This window comes from Gopherus evgoodei, chromosome 6 (assembly GCF_007399415.2).
Source record: "Gopherus evgoodei ecotype Sinaloan lineage chromosome 6, rGopEvg1_v1.p, whole genome shotgun sequence".
Taxonomy (NCBI): domain Eukaryota; kingdom Metazoa; phylum Chordata; order Testudines; family Testudinidae; genus Gopherus; species Gopherus evgoodei.
This window is the reverse complement of record NC_044327.1, coordinates 122,627,320-122,645,086: the sequence shown is the minus strand read 5'-3', so window position 1 is coordinate 122,645,086 and position 17,767 is coordinate 122,627,320. Positions and strand designations below refer to the sequence as shown.

Genomic DNA, 17,767 nt, shown 5'->3' with positions numbered 1-17,767 from the left:
GTGTAAACATCACTTATTAGTGCATGCATCATGACAGAATGACATGTCCCGTGTGTGTGTAGATATAGTGCAAATATATTTTGTGTGTGGGAATTATCAACCAGTTTATCTACATCTTTCTGGTACTGGGGATGATGGCTGTCTGAACAGACAATATACTGAACAACTGCGTGTTTTCTTATCCGTTTGCAGGAATTTGTGGCCAACTGGGAAAGCGGACCAGGGCTCAGCACTTATCCTTTCACTTGATTAACTGAATATGTAGCTACTCAAACATCTGGTGTCTCAAGGTGACTTACTGGGGGCTCTACCAGTTGGATAGAATTGTATGTGGTTTCCTGTCTGATTTCTAGTCACTGCTCTTATGAGGAAAGTTAAACTCTCTCTTGGTTTTGGTCTTTTAATGTATTAGTTCCACTTTTTTCAGGCTTCTGGTCTTTTCTAAAAAATTGAGAGTTGTGTCGTTCTTCCACTGCGACAAAAATGATAGGCCCTGAAGTCAACAGGGCTACACAAGTGCTTAAAATTAGGCATATGCTTAAGTACCTCCAGTATCTGGGCCATAATTAATAATGATGAGAAGAGGAAGAAGATGCCACCTCACTAGGATGACCAGACATCCCAATTTTATTGCGACCATCCCGATATTAGAGGCTTTGTCTTATATACGCAACTATATTACCTCCCCCTGCTTCCCCAGCCCTGAAAAAAAAAGTGTCCCACTTTTTCACACTTGTTATCTGGTCACCCTAAACCTCACCACTAGCTCGGAGAGAATGTAGCCATACCTAGTTTCTTCCAGGCAAACGGCCTGATTCTGATCTCACACCAGTTGAAATCAGAAGGGACTCCCTTGCAACTAATAGAGTTATACTGCTATAAAAGCTATCAGCCTCAGACTCCCAGGCAGCAGCTGAAAAGAACCTCATTGACAGTCACAGTTGACATGCAGTTCATGATTAGGAGAGCAAGGCTGAGTTATGGAAGGATCATGGAGAATGCAGAGTGAGATGCTCCCTCCAATGTTTCACACACACATGAACACCTGTATATATACCTGTGGCCCAACATCACCACACAACACTGAAATGTAAAGAAACTGCAAGGCAGAAATAGAGTCTGTTATATTCCTTCCACCGTGAAATGATCTCAGCCAGCTACATACAACCAAAATGAGCTCATTCAGGGAAAATCAGCCTTAACTTCTTATCGTAATAATAATAACAATGGTTTCTGTTAACCATAACCATTGCAGCTAGACAATTAAATGAGGAGTGAATATTTTACAAAAAGCCTTTAGAAGCCGCCAAATTTGTATATTCTGCAAACAAATTGGCATTTAAATGTTGCAGTAAAAACTTGCCATTGGTTGGACTTCTGGAACAATTTGGCTTTCCAATGTTTGCCACACGCACAAGAACCAAGTCTTGTTCATAATTTAAGAGATTCAATTAATACTGTTTAATAAATATGTAAAAGTAGCCTGTCGTTTTAAAAAAATCTATAGGTTCAACAAAAGTTAAGGATGATTGTCCCATGATTAACTAAGGCAAACTTGTTTGTGTATCTTTTTTCCTTTCTTTTTTGTTTGTACATAAAGCAATCACATAAAAATAGTTATAAATAGAAAACTTCCAAAGTATTTTTCCCCACAGACAAACAGGAAAAAAAATTAAAAACCAAAAACAAAAATTAAAAACAAAAACACACCTTGCTTCAAGTTCTCGTAGATTATACAGTACTCAGCATCTTTGGATACTTTACATGACTCCAAATCGTAGACAAAAACACCTGAAATAACCAGTTGCCTGTAAAATGTAGTTTGTATAAGAAGTTGGTACATATACAAAAAAAAGTTTGATGCAGTTTTAAAAAGTTTTCTTTCCAGTTCCCACTGTTCATTGCACACAGGGTCTCTGCGCATTTAATTTTGCAGGATGGAGGGGGGGAAGCTAGTCTCAGGCAGTTCATCAGGATCATTCTTTTAAATGTGTTCTCAAAGCAGAAAGGAATTATTTATGCTTGAAGTGCTTCTTGACAAAGGGAATCATATGTGAGAATGACTTTGAAGAGGGTGCTCATTTTCTCCCATGCATGTAGCAACGTCTGTGCTCCAGTAGAGAGCGCATCCTTGAATTGTGACTGAAGAGCAGCACCTTTAATGGATGAACTGAAATGAAAAAAAAATAAACTATGGCCCTCTGGTTCCCTTTGATTCTGCTGAAACCGAAAGATAACAGTAAAAAGAAGAGTGAGCACGCCATAGTTTTTTAAATTTACATTTTTGAGCCTTGATTAAACTTAAAACCAGTCTCTGTATTGGCATCAAACTAACTGCAGGTCACCTCAGCAGACTGTTAAAAAGTTACCACCACTTTTTAAAAGGGGAAACTAGAAGCATGTTGCTATCAAAGCCTTCTTTCAGTGGAGTATCTCATATTTTATGTTGTAAGCCCTATATTTCTGAGCTGACAAATGCTGAAAAATGATTTCTACTAGCACTCAGTGACAGTCTTGTTTTGTGGATTCTTTAGTATAATAATTTTCAATCAGGATCCCCTGAGCAATATCTGAATCCTTTTCCCAGATGATCCTGGACAGCAGGGTCTTTGTATGCTCAGAATTTCGTCAAGGGATTCTGACATGTGACATATTTGCTAGTAATTTGTAATGACCCTAGGCCAGATCCTCAGCTGCAATAAATCAGCAAAGCTGCACAGAGGGGCATTCATTTGTACCAGCCAAGAATCTGGCCCATGTCAAGGCCCTTTCAGACTGTATTTGTCATTTGATTATGGGGTTAAAAAACTAAGGAATTTAGAAGTGGCCAAAAAATGGTTTGCCATCTTCACTGATGTCCAGCTGACCATCTGGTATCACGAATGGAGAGCAATGGAAATCTCCTTCCGAAGCACTGTCTTGATCTTCAAACTAAGGCAAGTGATGTTTTCAGAAGCTTTCCAAAGACCAGCCACCTGCATCCTGGAGCTTGACCCTTCCCACTCCCTCAAAATTGGATTCCAAGAACTAAGGGCAGGCTCTACTGTTGGGAGGAGACAAGCTTCTCATCTCTTATGCCAAGTGCTCTACAAATGGTCTAAAAAGACATCCCTAGCAGACTGTGCTGGTGGAGTCACTGACAAACTCAACCTACATTTCCTAGTACAATCACAGAATAATACCAACAGCAGCACCTCATTCAGAAGAATGTCCATTGTCTGTTCAGGTGTGGCTCCGCCTACCATCCTACGGCACAGTCTAGATTCACATGAGCGACCAATTGTTTCTTTGGAGTGAGATGATGAGAGACAGCAGATGACAATCAGAGAGAGTCGTTCACTCTTTAAGAATGGTACAGAACATACCACACCCAGTACATGGGTAGAACTGGTTTAGTTGCTAGCCTCAGAAATTGGGGCCACATGGTTTAGTCCAGGCAGTCCACTGAATCCTGTGCTCCAAGGGTCAGGGAGAGGGAAGTATGGCCGTGCCGAGATGTTCTCATTATGGCCCAGGGCAAAGGCAAAGATGCCCCCATTCCTTTCCATGTCCAGGTGCGTCCTCCCAAACAGCTTCATTTGGGTTTCTTCAAACTGGCTCTCTAGATCTTGCAGGTTTAGAGCATTCTTGGCCCCACTCATGAAGTGCTTGTGGCTGGGGCCTGGAAGGCACATGGCCGTGGTGCCAAGATGGCTGCTCATCTCCTCCAGAGTTGGAGGCATCATGAAGCCTTTCTCATCTGGCTGGCCATTCTGTGCAAACAGCAAGCTGGCCGCCCTCCAGGCTGCGGGCTTGCGCCCCCGCCTGGGCCTCGATATTCGACAGCTCTGCCGCTTGATATGGCGGTGGAGGTGGTCGGAGCGAGTGAAGCTCTTGTAGCAGAATTCACACTGGTAAGGCCGGACACCGGTGTGAATACGCATGTGGTTCTTTAGGTCGTAGTTGTGCACGAATTTGGCATTGCAGTGTATGCAGAGGTATGGCCTTTCTCCTGTGTGTTTCCGCATGTGGATTTTTAGCTTGTCCTGCCTACAAAACAAAAGTCACAGCCACCTGTTATCACTTGAGCCTAGATACTTAAAGAGGTGCTGTCACATTAAGCCCCCAATTTAGCCTTTATTTTTTTTAAAATATACATAATATTAAAAAGGACAGTGCCAGGGAGGAAGAATGGTCTTGTGGTTATGGTATGAGACTAAGTATCAGAGGGGTAGCCGTGTTAGTCTGGATCTGTAAAAGCAGCAAAGAATCCTGTGGCACCTTATAGACTAACAGATGTTTTGGAGCATGAGCTTTCGTTGGTGAATACCCACTTCGTCAGATGCATGGGATTGGCACTCAGATCCTAGCTCTGCTATCATCTTCCTCTTGACCGTGAGCAAGTCACTTAATCTCTTTCTACCTCATTTCCCCATCTGTAAACTGAGGATATTCATGCTTCTTTACCGCCCCAGGATACTGTCAGGAGAGATATTTAGGAGGCACTAAGACCCAGGCCTCAAAGGTATGCAGGCACCTAATGCCCATTGATTTCAATGGGAGTTTAACACTTATATACCTTTGAGGATCTGGGCCTAAGATGCAGTGATGAAGGATCACATAAGTACCTGGAGAGGTAGGTTAAAATTCATCCCTACCTAGAACTAATCCACCCACCCACCTGCTACAGATAATGTGAGTTGGTGTTTCCACTCCACACCCTCACTTTCTAGGGTGGAATAATTTGGCTCCAGCTCAGTATCCAAAATGTTGTGATACGTGGAAGTCTCTTGGGTTATTTGACAATCAAAACTTTAACATTAAATGCTAAAGGAGGAAACAAATTAAATAAGACCCATTTCTACAATGATGGATCCAAGAAATCACCCAGCGCTTAATGGCCAGGCTGAGGGACAGTGCGGGAAGAGTGATATTTATGTAATTACAAAATTAAAAAAAAAAATTAGCAAATCTGCATATGTATATCAAGTGCTTTGCAGCTGGACTTCCTCCCCCTAGCCATTGCATATTGCTCTTCTTCGCTTGTCAGCTGTTCACAGAGGTAGTTACAGTTCCTGCCTTGGACAGCACCTACCACGCAAACTTGATCCTAATACAATTAGTCAATAATAATAACAACTTTCCAATGCAATTTAGTTACTAACGTGGGTTTACTGGCGAGACGAGCTGCACAGCTTTCTGGGAAAAAGCATGGCAACACTGTCTGCTCTGGAAGGGTGAACTTCCACCCATCTACAGAAGGTCCCTAAAGTTCAGACCGGCTGTGGCTCCAACAGGCAGAGTATGGAGCTGTGGAGCAGGGACTCAGGGTCTCCATGACCTGCATACTGTGGAACTGAGCCTATGCCAGCTTTGCATAGGCCATCAGGGAGAGGAAATTTGGGGAGGAACAGAGGCACAGCCATTGGATCTAGGCTTAGTGGATATGGACTTCTTTTCCAGCTCTGGAGTTGGAAAAACAACCATGGAGGGGTTCTGGAGCTACCCAAGGCCCTTCGGTGGGTGGGATTTTGTTCCGCCCCAATCCCTGCACTGTTCCCTCGTGCAAACTCCATTTACTCAAGCTTTGTAGGCTGGTGTATAGATCTAATATGTACCTCCAGGCTCCTCAAGAACGGCATTCTGCTGAGGCTCAGCAGAGGTGTAGTGGCGGAAGGCTGGGGCTGGAGCCATCACACATCAGAGCAGATCTGAGCACCTAGCATGGAGCAGTAGTAAACCCTATGTAGTTCTATCTCCCCGCCACTTCCCAAATAGCCTCTACTGAGCAGTATGAGGAGGACACATCCCTGGCAGCATGGGTCTTGCAGCAGTAGCCCTGTAACCAGGGGACACTAGAGGTGCAGCTGTCCATGTATCCCTGCCCAGGAGGGGGTGAGCAGGGAAAGCAGAGATATTTAATTTTCTGAGCTATCACCCCAGCTACGGTCCCTAAATCACAGCACATAGTGACACAGCAGACAGCCACTGACATGGCTGCAGTGGTATCCAAGGTACCGATCACCTTGGAATCTAAGCTCCAGTGGTGGCATCGCCACAAATGAGGTGGCCATGTGCCTCTCATTCCAATGGACTAGATAGCACGGTGCATGTCGGTATCTGGGAGTGGTGGGCCAAGCGTCCCTACAGCACAAGAGCTCATCTTCATGGGAAATGTTTCCAGTGATGCACATAGAATGATATCAGTGTGGTGAAACAGCTATAGTTATATGGTATTGTTACCGAAATATCGGGTCTGCCTAGCTGAGAGCCAATAACAGCCTAACAGGGATAAAGAAAAGATACTTTATTCTGCAGAAGAAAGGAGAGCCCTGTACCTTGGTACAAAAGACTCTGCCTCACACAAATTTCACAAACTTTTTATACACTTTCAGACAAAGACCCTTGTGTGTTAACACTTGATTGGTAGGTGTCAAATCCTGCACTCTGTTATCTGGTTAGTAAAAACTGGTTTGAAGCAAGTTTTCTCTGCTTTGAGGCATAAGAGAAAAGATAGTTCAAAAGTTCAGGTTACTGTGTACGTGAGGCTTCTGCTTCCCCCTAATGGCCAAACCGTTAGTTATTAGGAGGGTTACCAGTAACTTTCACAGTATAACTCACCGTTTAGGTGTGTTATAATGGAAGAGGAGTGCCCCCATGGGGGCCGGGAGTGCATTACACTGATATAGCCCTACCAATTTAAATATAGCTTTCCTGTGCAAACAAGCCCCAAGATCCATCCTAACAAACACACTGACTATGCCCACTTCTATTTGACAAAAGGGAAAATCCCATAACACCAGCTACACCGGGGCCCCTTTGGCACAGCTGCTTTCAACGCCATGCGGGCTACAGAAAGTTCCATCTAATGGCATTCACAGAGCCGTCTGCTCGCTATCACACAAAGCCAATGAGGGAGTTAGCCTCTGGCTCCAGCAGGGGGCAGTACAGACCACACCACCACAGGGACAGGTTCAGGGAGGGACAGGGCCACCTGCTTCTTCCAATGCAGCTGGCCTGCTTCATGGACTGGTGCCATGGCCCTGCCACCTCCCTGCACCCTTCAGGGCAGATGGACGAGGGAAGTCCCCTGAGGTCAGGGATTGCAATTGTGCCAGGTCCTTGTGCAGGTGATGCAACAGGGTGGGGAGAATTTCCTTGTGTTGTCCCCAACTGTGCACCCATGTCAAACCCAGCTCAAGGAACTCAAGCACTAGAATTTTAGCCGGGAACAATTTTCGAAATCCCTTTATCCAGAGAATTTGGTGCTGGCGAAAGGTGGCAGATTTGCTGCCCTGGTGACTAAGGCTACCTCTAGCTACAAAGGAGGCGTAGCACAGGCAGATTTTTCCATACTGCGCCCATTGAGCTACATCAACCACTGCACGATGGAGAGCTTCCGTACCCCTGCCAGAGGTGCCAGGTAATGCCAATGGGACACAGCTTCTGGGCCCAGTCCTGGGAAATACTGAACACCTGAGAGATGCTGGGAGCCTTCACCTCCCATTGACTTCAGCTCCCAGGATCAGGTCCTCTTGAAGGGACTTTCCCTGGCTAGTGTAGTGATAATGCTTTGCATATTGCTACGTGTGTGCCCCAGGTTCAAATCCTGCTCCTAATCTTTCTCTTCCTCGGCTGGCTGTGGCTAAGAGCTCTGAGAAGGAAGTGCACCCCCCAGAGGGAGGCTGCTGTATTGATAACCAGCAACCACTGGAGCGGATTAGGGGTGGCTCACAAGTCAGTGGGCTCCCAGGAGGGCAGGGACTGCTTCTTCCTGATGCCCCTGGAGGCAAAAGTCAAACTAAAGGGGGAGAGGGACCACAGAGTAATGGCCCCCAGCTCCTCCTAGCAGGGCTGGCCAAGCTTGCAGCAGAGCAAATGCAGTTCTCTGTCCCCCTCTAGTGGTGGCTGGACTAGACTGAGCCTGCTTCAGCCTTAGCTGACAGGGTCTTTCAGTTCAAGAAGTAGAGGCTTTAAAATCCCACAGACCCAGGTCCAATCCCCCCCGGGCTCTCTAGCACTGAACACGCAGCAGATCAGAGGTTTGACTCTGCCCCATTACTACCCACTCTGTCTATGCCTTTCCACAGTGCTGTTCCAAAGTGTTCTTCTAAAAGCCACACAATCACACCCTTCTACTTACAGATTCTGCATCTGGTCCCCTACATGTTCAAAACAAATTGTTTGATAAAAATACAAACAAAAAATTAAATAATTTCCTATCATCAAAACCAGAGGTTAACATGCACTGGGAAATAGGATGACCTTGGTGAGATCAGAGAGACAAAGTGAGTGAGATAATATCTTCTACTGGACCAACCTCTGTTGGTGAGAGAGACGAGCTTTCAAGCCACTCTCAAAAGCTTGTCTCTCTCACTAACAGAAGCTGGTCCGATAAAAGATATTATCTCACCCAGCTTGTCTGCCTAATACCCTGGGACCAACATGGCTACAGCTACACTTGGTGAGACTAGCATTGCTGATTAGTGCATCTTGGTAAAATATAATTTGGTGCTAAACCTTCCCTTCCTGTTATATTCCCAATGACCACGAGGTGTCTCACGAGCTTGCTTTTAAGTATGATGCTTCAATTTAAGAGTTTGAGATTGTTGCAGAATATGGATATGTATGTTTTACACTAGTTAGTTGTTTACAGTAATATCCCAGGGACTTGAACAAAGATTTACAATTTGGCACATACACTATCTAAATTAAAGGGATATTGTGCAGCTCCAAATTTAGATTTCAGAGATTTTTAAAAGCACCTATTGGATTTAGTAGCAAAATGACATTTATTTGTAAAATAAATATTTTTTGGAAAAGTCTAAGACCAATAGAAATGTTTCCATGATTTTTTTAAAAATCCAATTGATTTTTTAAAAAAAATTGAATGTTCTCCTACAGTGTTTGCAAACACCAGCATTGCAGCATAGCTCGAGATCCTAGAAAGTGAAACTGCCTTGCCTATTTAAATTGTCCAAACGGAGAGAAAGGCAGAAAGTCAACAAACTGTATACTAGTAGAAAGTAAATCTGATTTCTGAAATCCTTTCAGTTTTATTTATCTAAAATGTTTGTAACAGGACTAAGATTTAAATTATATTTATATATGAACACAAAAAACCTACATTAAAAGAACATTATTAAGGCTGCAAAGTCAAGCACTCAGAAAGTCAGCAAATGCCAGAATTAAGGTTGGCTGAGGTAACAGAGTAATTGGTAGCAGTAACTGACAGGGGCGTCATTTCAGAAAAATTCTTAGGGGGAGGGAGGGGACAAAGTTATGTCAGGGTATAGAACATTATAGGTGATTAGATTATATTTTGCAAAGTGTGAAGGGGGGCACAATAAGCACAGCATATAAGACCAAAGTCAGGGGCAAACGAACGAGTACTTTTGCCCCTAGCAAGTGAGGCCCCTTGGAGTCAGTTGTCATCCTCACGTGGATCAGCACTAGAGGGGTATGTGCTTTCACAGATATTTGCTGACAGCAGAGGAATGGTAACACTCAGGAATCTTGGGTTCCATTCCAGTCTCTGGAGGGGAGTGTGTTCTAATGGGCACAGAATCTTCTGCCCATTCCCCCCTCAGGGTGAGCGCTTCTGCCTGGTCCCCTCCAACATGTCCCTGTCCCAGTTCTGTTCACTCCCCACCCCAGCTCCTTGTCCTAGGCCCATTCTCTAAACCTAGCCAGTCCCACTCTCCACTCCTCAGGCTTCTCACCCCAGGCCCATTCTCTTTGTCCAGCCAGGCTGGTCTCACCCCTCTGGACTCCCTATCTCAGTCTCACCCCAACTCCCAGTCTCCTTGCCAAGCCATTCCCAGCTCCCACCACCCTAGTAAACCCACAGCTCCTTTTGCCAGCTAGTTTCAGTCTCCCCATCCCTGTCCCTCATCTGATCTCCCCTTCTCCAACATTCTCCATCCCCACTGGGTTCCTGTGCCAATCTCCTTCCTTGGGCTTCTCATCCAATCTCAGTATTCTCCTCCACAAAGCCTTGACTGAGTGTCTCTGCCCATCCAGTGCCACTTTTCTCCCTACACCCCGGCTCTTCCTCACATCTGTCTCCCGCCCCCCCACACTGGTTCTCAGCTCCAATCTCCTTGACCAGTCAGTCCCAGTTCCCTCCATCCCAACTCCCAGTCCATTTCCCTCTCTTCCTCCCTGCCACCAGCCTCCAGTCATAGCATAGGCATTGACTCCCTGGGTGCTCCAGCATCCATGGGGAAAAAATAGGGGGTGCTCAGCACCCACCAGCAGCCCCACTGATCAGCTCCCCCGCCACCCCCGCGCCTTCCGATCAGCTGTTCAGCGGCGTACAGGAGGCACTGCGGTGGGAGCAGGAGGAATGAGGGCAGGGTGTGCTCAGAGAAGGGGGCAGAGTGGGGTCGGGAAGAGGATTTGTGGGGGTGGGGCTTTGGGGGAAAGGGTGGAGTGGGATTGGGGACTGGGGCGGAGCAGGGAAGTGGAATGTGGGCGCACATGAGTCATAGTATCGCTTCTGCCTCAGGTTTCTTGTCCCAGTCTACTCCCCCATCTTCCCTGCAGGGCCAGCTCTTATCTCATCTGCATTTGAATCTGGCAGCCTCCCCCTCTGCGTAGGCCTAGCAGAGGGGTCACTGAGAGCATAGGAGAGACAGGCTCCCTGCTCTTAGTTCAGATGCCCAACCCTGCCAAGGCCCAGAGCTGCAGTTGTAGGCAAAGTCCTACTCCACTGTGGTGGATGGAGTCTTTGGGAAATTTAACTGCTAAAATCGAAGTCTCTACTGAGCATGTATGAACTGCGGTTTTTCAAAGGCTTATAGCTTGGCCAAATTTGGGTGGATTTTCACGGGGAAGGCGAAATGCATCTCCCTGACACAAAGACGGTCACCCTGCCAAATGTCAAGTCCCTCCTCCAAAGCATAGGGCTTTTCAAAGAAAAGGCTATCAGAATTTTTTTAAATGGGCAAAACAATGTATCGTTCCCCCCCAACCTCATTCTCAGAAACAGCTGGACCATTTTGGCTGAAATTTTTCAAAGCTGACTGAGGCAGACACCTAGATGGAAAATTTCACTCAAGTGGTTAAAGTTTTGCAAAGTTATAAACAACTGAAAATGGAGTTCTATAATGGGAAGTATCAGTCAACCTTAACAAGCTACAGCATACCAGTTAGGTTCAGTTGTCACTGATACTCTTACAATACAATATAAATTAAAAACAATATAATTTTAAAAAATCATATTATACAGTACTAGTATGATTTTTAACCTACCAGGATCCCTTTTCTTGACAGACACCTTGGGTGCCAGAATCGTATACTATAGATACAGACACAACTGATTCAGACCATTACGAAAAACTGTGTGTAAGACACAATCTGGATCCTTTAGCACATGCCTCTACAATGTGAGTTACAGGAGTATTCTATGGACAGCTGTTACTAGAAGCCAGTATGTTATAAAGTAGGAGGGTTTCACTGGCTTGTTTTTATATTTGTTAATACAGATGATCAGCTTACTTTTTTTTTCTTTTTAAAGCACTTTTAGGTGATTTGGAAGCGCCAAGAGATGCACAAACGTAACTTATGGAACCCCCGGATCTCACCTTTCTTATCCACCCTCTCTCTCTTTGGTATGTCACACTCACTGTGCACCCTGTTTCAAAAGAGGCCCCGGTCCTCCACAGATGTATCCAAGTGTCTGCCTTTGAAAGTCCCCCTTGAAGTCAGTGGGAATACTTGGTGTGTAAAGTGAAGCATGAGTCTTTGAAGAACTGGAGATTTAAATTATGAAATCTTTGGAGCAGGAAGATGTCTATCTGGGTGTGTATACAGCTCCTCACACAGTAGGGCCATGATACTTATTAGGACCTTGTTTGCTACCACAACACCAATAACAACAACAAATAAAAAAAGAGAGTCTTTCTGACTAGAAGACCTTCTCCCTGAAAACTGTGGGCCTGGCTGGGAACAAGACGCCTACAACGCAGCGAACAGGACAGCTAACATATTGTCAGTTTTCTCTAATCCTCCAAACATTCAAAAACCAGACGAGAGTCTAAGCGATCTTCATTTTAAAAAACATCAATGTCCTATTAAATTAGCCCTGTTTCTTGCAATCGGTTTTACACAGGAGCAAGAGTTCACAGATCCAGCTGCAGAATTGGGGCCTTAATCTATTCTTTAGCTGGAGGGGATTCCCTGAGTTCTGTAGTGTTCCCAGAGCGCTGCACCAACAGGTGGCAGATGTTTGCTCAGGAATCCTTCCATGGGCATCACAACCAACCTAGGTTTAAAAACTAATTGCAACTGATCAACATTACACCAATATTACAGTAAAAATATACCTAGCCTTCTTTGTAAAGACAACCCTCCTCCTCCTCCCTGCGCATTAAAGCTATTGCAAACTCATTACAAAAATCTCAAGGTTTTTAAATGCCCACTTTATTCAGTGTATCAGAGAGGGGGGGAAAAAGCTTTAGTGTTGTGTGATTAGATGGTATGATTTCAGGGCAGATCCTGCAAAAACTTAGGCATGTGAACTTTACTCAAATGAATAGCCGTCAATGGCGGCAAAGTTACATACCTGCACAATTCTAGGCAGGATTACGGTTTTAGTTTTGCTTGACTTTCTTTGTTACCCATTTTCTAGCTTCTGCTTCATGGATATGAATTTAGAAATCATGTAATATAGAATATCTGATGCGTGAAAGCCAAATGTATAATACAGAACCCTTATACTGCAATGGTACAAAATCAGAACCATTCATCCAATCCTCTTTGAAGTTTGGATAACTGGGTCCTGGATCAGAACCATCTCTGTGGCGGTTATACAAAACCTAACCAATCTCTGTTTTGTCCGTTTCCGGATTTAATATCTTCTCAACTCTCTGTATTATTGCACACAATACAACATAAGAAAAGACTTAGAACCCAAGTCCTGAGTTCAGTGGGAGTGGAACACCCAAACAGTATTCAGAATCAGGCCCTTCCTGCCCACATTGAAATCTGCCCTTCATTTTCAAATGGACAGGTGAAATTTTTAAAAGTACTCGGTGCTGGCCTAATTCTGCTCCCATTGCAGCTGGTGGAAAGCATCCTGCATTGGCCTAACTCTGGATCTGTTAAAGACATTGGGAAAACTTCCATTGACTTCTATGACAGCAAAGTCAGATCAAAGCTGAGCACTTTTGAAAATCTCACCTGACAACTTCTGGAAAAGCTCTATCCATATTAAAGTGTGGTTGGAAGGAGCTAATATAAATACATGTGCAGCATGCAGTACACTGGGATCCGGGCGTGGCTGAGCCCTCTAATTGCTACCACAATATAAATGATTAATAACAATAACGAGACCATTCAGTGTAATTTCTCATTTTACGGGAATTGCTCACTGAAGGGACAAATTCTGCCTCAGCTGTATGCTCAGCTTCCACTGAAGTCAATGGGGACCACATGTGCATCCCAGATCAGAATTTATTCCAGAATATTTTTCTAATGTAGCATCTTCTCCATGAACAAAGTCCCCTGGATGGCACATAAGCTGCCACAAGCTACAGCATACCAATTAGGTACAGTTGTCAATGATATTCTTATAGCTGGTTGCAGATAGATATGCGTTTTGGCGGAGGAGTGGAAAGAGACACAGGATAGACAATGCAATCTGGAACTTCTTACTGGCAGGCTGTTGGTTCAATCTGCAGTATGACCTAGTGGTCCAAGCACTATACTGGGATGCAGAACCCTTAGTTTCCCTAGTCTGCTCCTGGACAGCTAGGTGGCCTTGGGCAAGCCACTTCACCTCTGTTTCCCCATCTGTAAAACGGGAATAATGATACTGACCACCTTTGTAAAGTGCTTTGAGATCTATGGTTTGTACAGCACCTAGCACAATGGGGTCCTGGTCCATGACTGGGGCTCCTAGGTGCTATGATAACATAAATAACATGGATGAAAAATGCTATATAAGAGCAAGGTACGTCTGATGGTGCGTGTGAAGTGTGTCTGTGGTCTTAGCTACTTCCCTTATGGACAGTTATCCATAGCACCAGCGCAACCACACCTGGTAGTAATTGGTATTAGTGGCAGTGGCCTCAACAGAGAGGCTAGGGCCAAACACTGGATGGGTGTGAAAATGTAAACAGTCCCTACAGGTCAGGGGTGAGGCATATTTGTAGGGCAGGTTGGGGAAGTTTGCACTATTGCTCCCTATTATCTAGCTAAATAGAAGTTGTATGTGTCCAGTTCTAACAATGCAGCATTTTTCAATAGCACTTACATGTAAATAGGTGTGGGGTGACAGTGACGGTAGGAACAAATTACCTGCAGTCATTAATTAACACAGGCAATCGGCCTTTCCCTTTAAACATCAGGGTTAGCCAGATCACACTGGCTACTAGCCTGCGGCACAATGTGCAGCATATTGGAATGCGGTATCAGCTGTGTTAATGTAGCATGGCATGGAAATTTATTTTCAGGTCAAATCCTCATCATCTGCATAGACTGCATGTGAATAATATCATAGGGACAAAGGAAGAAAAGGCAGGCTGAGTACTGGTGCACCCCAGGTATCTGCCAATTGTCAGGCGTTCTGCTCTGCCAACTCTTCACGTTATTTTCAAACAGCTCGCTCACTCAAGCCTAACAGGGCTTTCTCTCCCTCACAGCCAGAAGCTGAAGTACCATGCTCTTGTCAGAAAGCTTTATTATAGTACAGACTGTACTCATTAGATATTAATTATACTCAGCAAGAACAGATCCAAGAATCTGCTTGTCTCTGCTCATGGATTTAATTGGCCAAGCTTTTCAGAGAAGAGCTGCATGGTGCTCCATCCAATCTGTGTCACTGACTTAGAGCACAATGGGCCTAATCCATGCTCATTTATATCCTCCCAGGGCCCGGCTGAAGTCAAAGGAGGTGCGAAGGGTGTAAATCAGCACAGAATTTGGACCCAAGCTTGCTGATTTCATCCTTGTCTCCACTGGGAACATGCACCCTGTTAGAAAACCTGGTAACCAACATGTTATAATTAGAGAGAGAAGGTGGCTGAGGTAATATCTTTTACTGGACCAACTGCTGTTGGTGACAGAGACGAGTTTTTGAGCTACACAGAGTGGAAGAAGAAGAAATCTGCTTGTGTGGCTCGAAAGCTTGCTTGTTCAACCAACAGAAAGATGGTCCAATAGAAGATATTACCTCACCAACCTTGTCTCTCTAATATCTTTGGACCAACACGGCTACAACAACACAACAAACAATGTCATAATTAGCACGTTCTCAGCCTTACTATGGACAACGACAGTTGTGTTTAAACAGGTGGAAGCTGGTTGTGGTCCACACCCAGGTCAAAATCATGTTTAACCCAGTGCTAGTGAATGCACTTTCTAACACAATGCATAGACAAGGCTTGCCGGTGAATTACAAGAAAAAAGAGTCCTGATCCAAATTCCACTAAGTCAACACAGAGACTTCCATTGATTTCAGTGAGTTTTGGATCAGCCCCTAGATTATCTAGGTAGCCAAAAACATTTCAGCCAGAAACATCCATTGATTTGTTTCACCAGTCTTGGTTACACACCTGTTTCTGCAGTGCTTCCACAGTGGGTTCCACATCGGTAAGCAATGACCAGGTGGAAAATGTTACAGCCCTTTATTCACTCTTGTCTGGTTACTAGCTATCTGGATAACCTACAGACTGATCCAAAACCCATTAAAATCAATGGGAGTCTTTCCACTGACTTCAATGGGCTTTGTGTCAGGCCCCTATTTCTTTGATATTCACTTTACTCTTAAGTCCAGGGAGACACATTACTTAAATGCCTGTGTCTCCATGGAGTGGCTTCAACGAGATCTTTCTCGGTGTCTGCTAAGGCCCTAACCTGCCACATGCTCACGTGTAGTAAGCGGTCTCTATGAAATAGCATTTATGGTTAGCAACCTGTATTGCTGGACTCAATAAATCCATCAATGCTTTATTAGGGCGCCATCCCCCTTTTGTAGCTGCACCGCTAAATCCAACGGTAATAACTGATGCACACCTGGTAAAGCGAACTTCACAGATAGTGCACATGTATGGCTTTTCTCCTGTGTGGGTTCTCATGTGCCGTGGCAGCTTCCCTGCCCCCATGATGACTTTGTTACAGATCGGACACTGCTGAGATGCCTTGGGCTTTATCTTCCTTTCTTCCTCCAGAGGCCATGGAGGAAACACTCCTCCCAGGTGGGTGGCACTTAGAAAGTTGAGATAAGCGCTATAGTCGTTCTCTGCCTTAATGTGCCCCAAATGACCTCCTGGATTGCCGGCAAACATGTCCTTGAAGAAGTCATTAGGGAAAGGAGCTGGAGGGAGCTCTTCCTTCTCCTCCTCCTTAATCTTCCTCTTTTTGATCACCAGGTCCAAAGGACCATTGTCCACTTGCTGCTCTTCTAGCTGGGAAAAGGAACTGAAATTTCCATGCCACAGGTGGGGAAAGAAGTCTGGTGTGAAGGGAGATAGGGCTGGCCTCCTTTCTGGAATGTTCGTTTTAGGGTACAAATTTTCCCTTAGTAATGACTCAATGGAAAAGTCTCGTATCATGCCCAAGTGGCCAGCAGAGCTATGGGCTGGGTAATGGTGTGAGAAGTCTCTAGGTGCTTCTGTATATGTTTCTTCGGTAAGGTCTGACTTTGAAGGGCTTTGGTGACAGCTTACTTCTTGGACATCAGTGAGGTTCTCCTGATTCACAAAATCTTCCACTTCTTCCTCCTCCTCCTCTTCATCATCATCATCTTCTTCATCATCATCGTCATCTTCATCCTCTTTATCATCTTCCTCTTCAGCTTCTCTGTCAGGCTCCATGATTTCAAGGCATACATTGATAATGCACTGGATCTCCAGCATCTTGGCTGCGTTGAGAATGTGCTTGACGTTTGAGGTGGTGATGGTGAGGGTTGAAGTGTAGGCAAACTCTAGGATAGCAGAAAGTGCTTCAGGCTTGACAAAGTCAATCTCGTAAACATAGGGCTGGTCTGTTAAAGTGCCAGTAGTGAAGAGTTTTTTAAAGTACTTGCTGCAGGCTGCAAGGACAGACCTGTGGGTCCTGTACTCCTGGTCCTGGACAATGAGGATGACATCGCAGAGTAGACCATCATGCCGCTGTTCATTTAAACCACAAAGGACTTCACTGCTGTGGTTTGGGAATGGGATCCCAATAAGATCTTCAATGCCATTGGCCATATTCTCATTTAGAGCCCTAGAACAAAATACAGACAGCAAGGAATTAGAGAGCAGATCTCTGAGTATCCGTAAAGCTGACTGTGCCATGGTCACCTCTTGTCTCAAACACTGTGAACTTCTTCTCTCCTGCTGCCCCACTTCTTCCTTCTCCTCTCTCCAAAATGCTGATCACAAAATCATCTCCTACTTCCACTGCTCCCTACACATTACGAAGCTATGTGAGATTTAAGCTCCTCAAAGCCCTCCATGATCTCATCTCACTTCCCGCTGTGCTCTCCACTTCCTTCTCTCCCTTTGGCCCCTCTTTCCACTGTCAGCTTCAGGCCTGCTCTCAGGTTGTTCCTGTGCCTGAGACAGCTTCCTGTTTCTTATCCCCCTATGCCTTTTCTCCTCCTCCACATCCCTCCTCCAGGAATCCTTTCCCACTGATTTCTCCCCAGTGATGTCTCCCGCATGCTCCCAGACCCAATTTGTTGGCCATGTTTGTGTTGCCTGAATTACATGCTAAGCTCTTTGTGTTTTGCTAGGCACTATGAGTATTTACATCACTGACTAAATAAGAAAAATAAAAGCATGCCTTTCAATCAACG

The 17,767-nt window shown here is 44.9% G+C and overlaps 1 protein-coding gene across 1 annotated transcript; it reads right to left on the bottom strand.

Moving 5' to 3' along the window:
• Positions 1 to 692: 692 nt before the first annotated feature.
• Positions 693 to 17,187, bottom strand: ZBTB7C (zinc finger and BTB domain containing 7C). Its single transcript, XM_030567910.1, has 2 exons — positions 16,000 to 17,187; positions 693 to 4,029 (listed from the first exon to the last, which is right to left on the bottom strand). Exons 1-2 carry the CDS (start codon positions 17,175 to 17,177, stop codon positions 3,393 to 3,395), a joined length of 1,815 nt encoding a protein of 604 aa, XP_030423770.1. The 5' UTR covers positions 17,178 to 17,187; the 3' UTR covers positions 693 to 3,392.
• Positions 17,188 to 17,767: the final 580 nt, after the last annotated feature.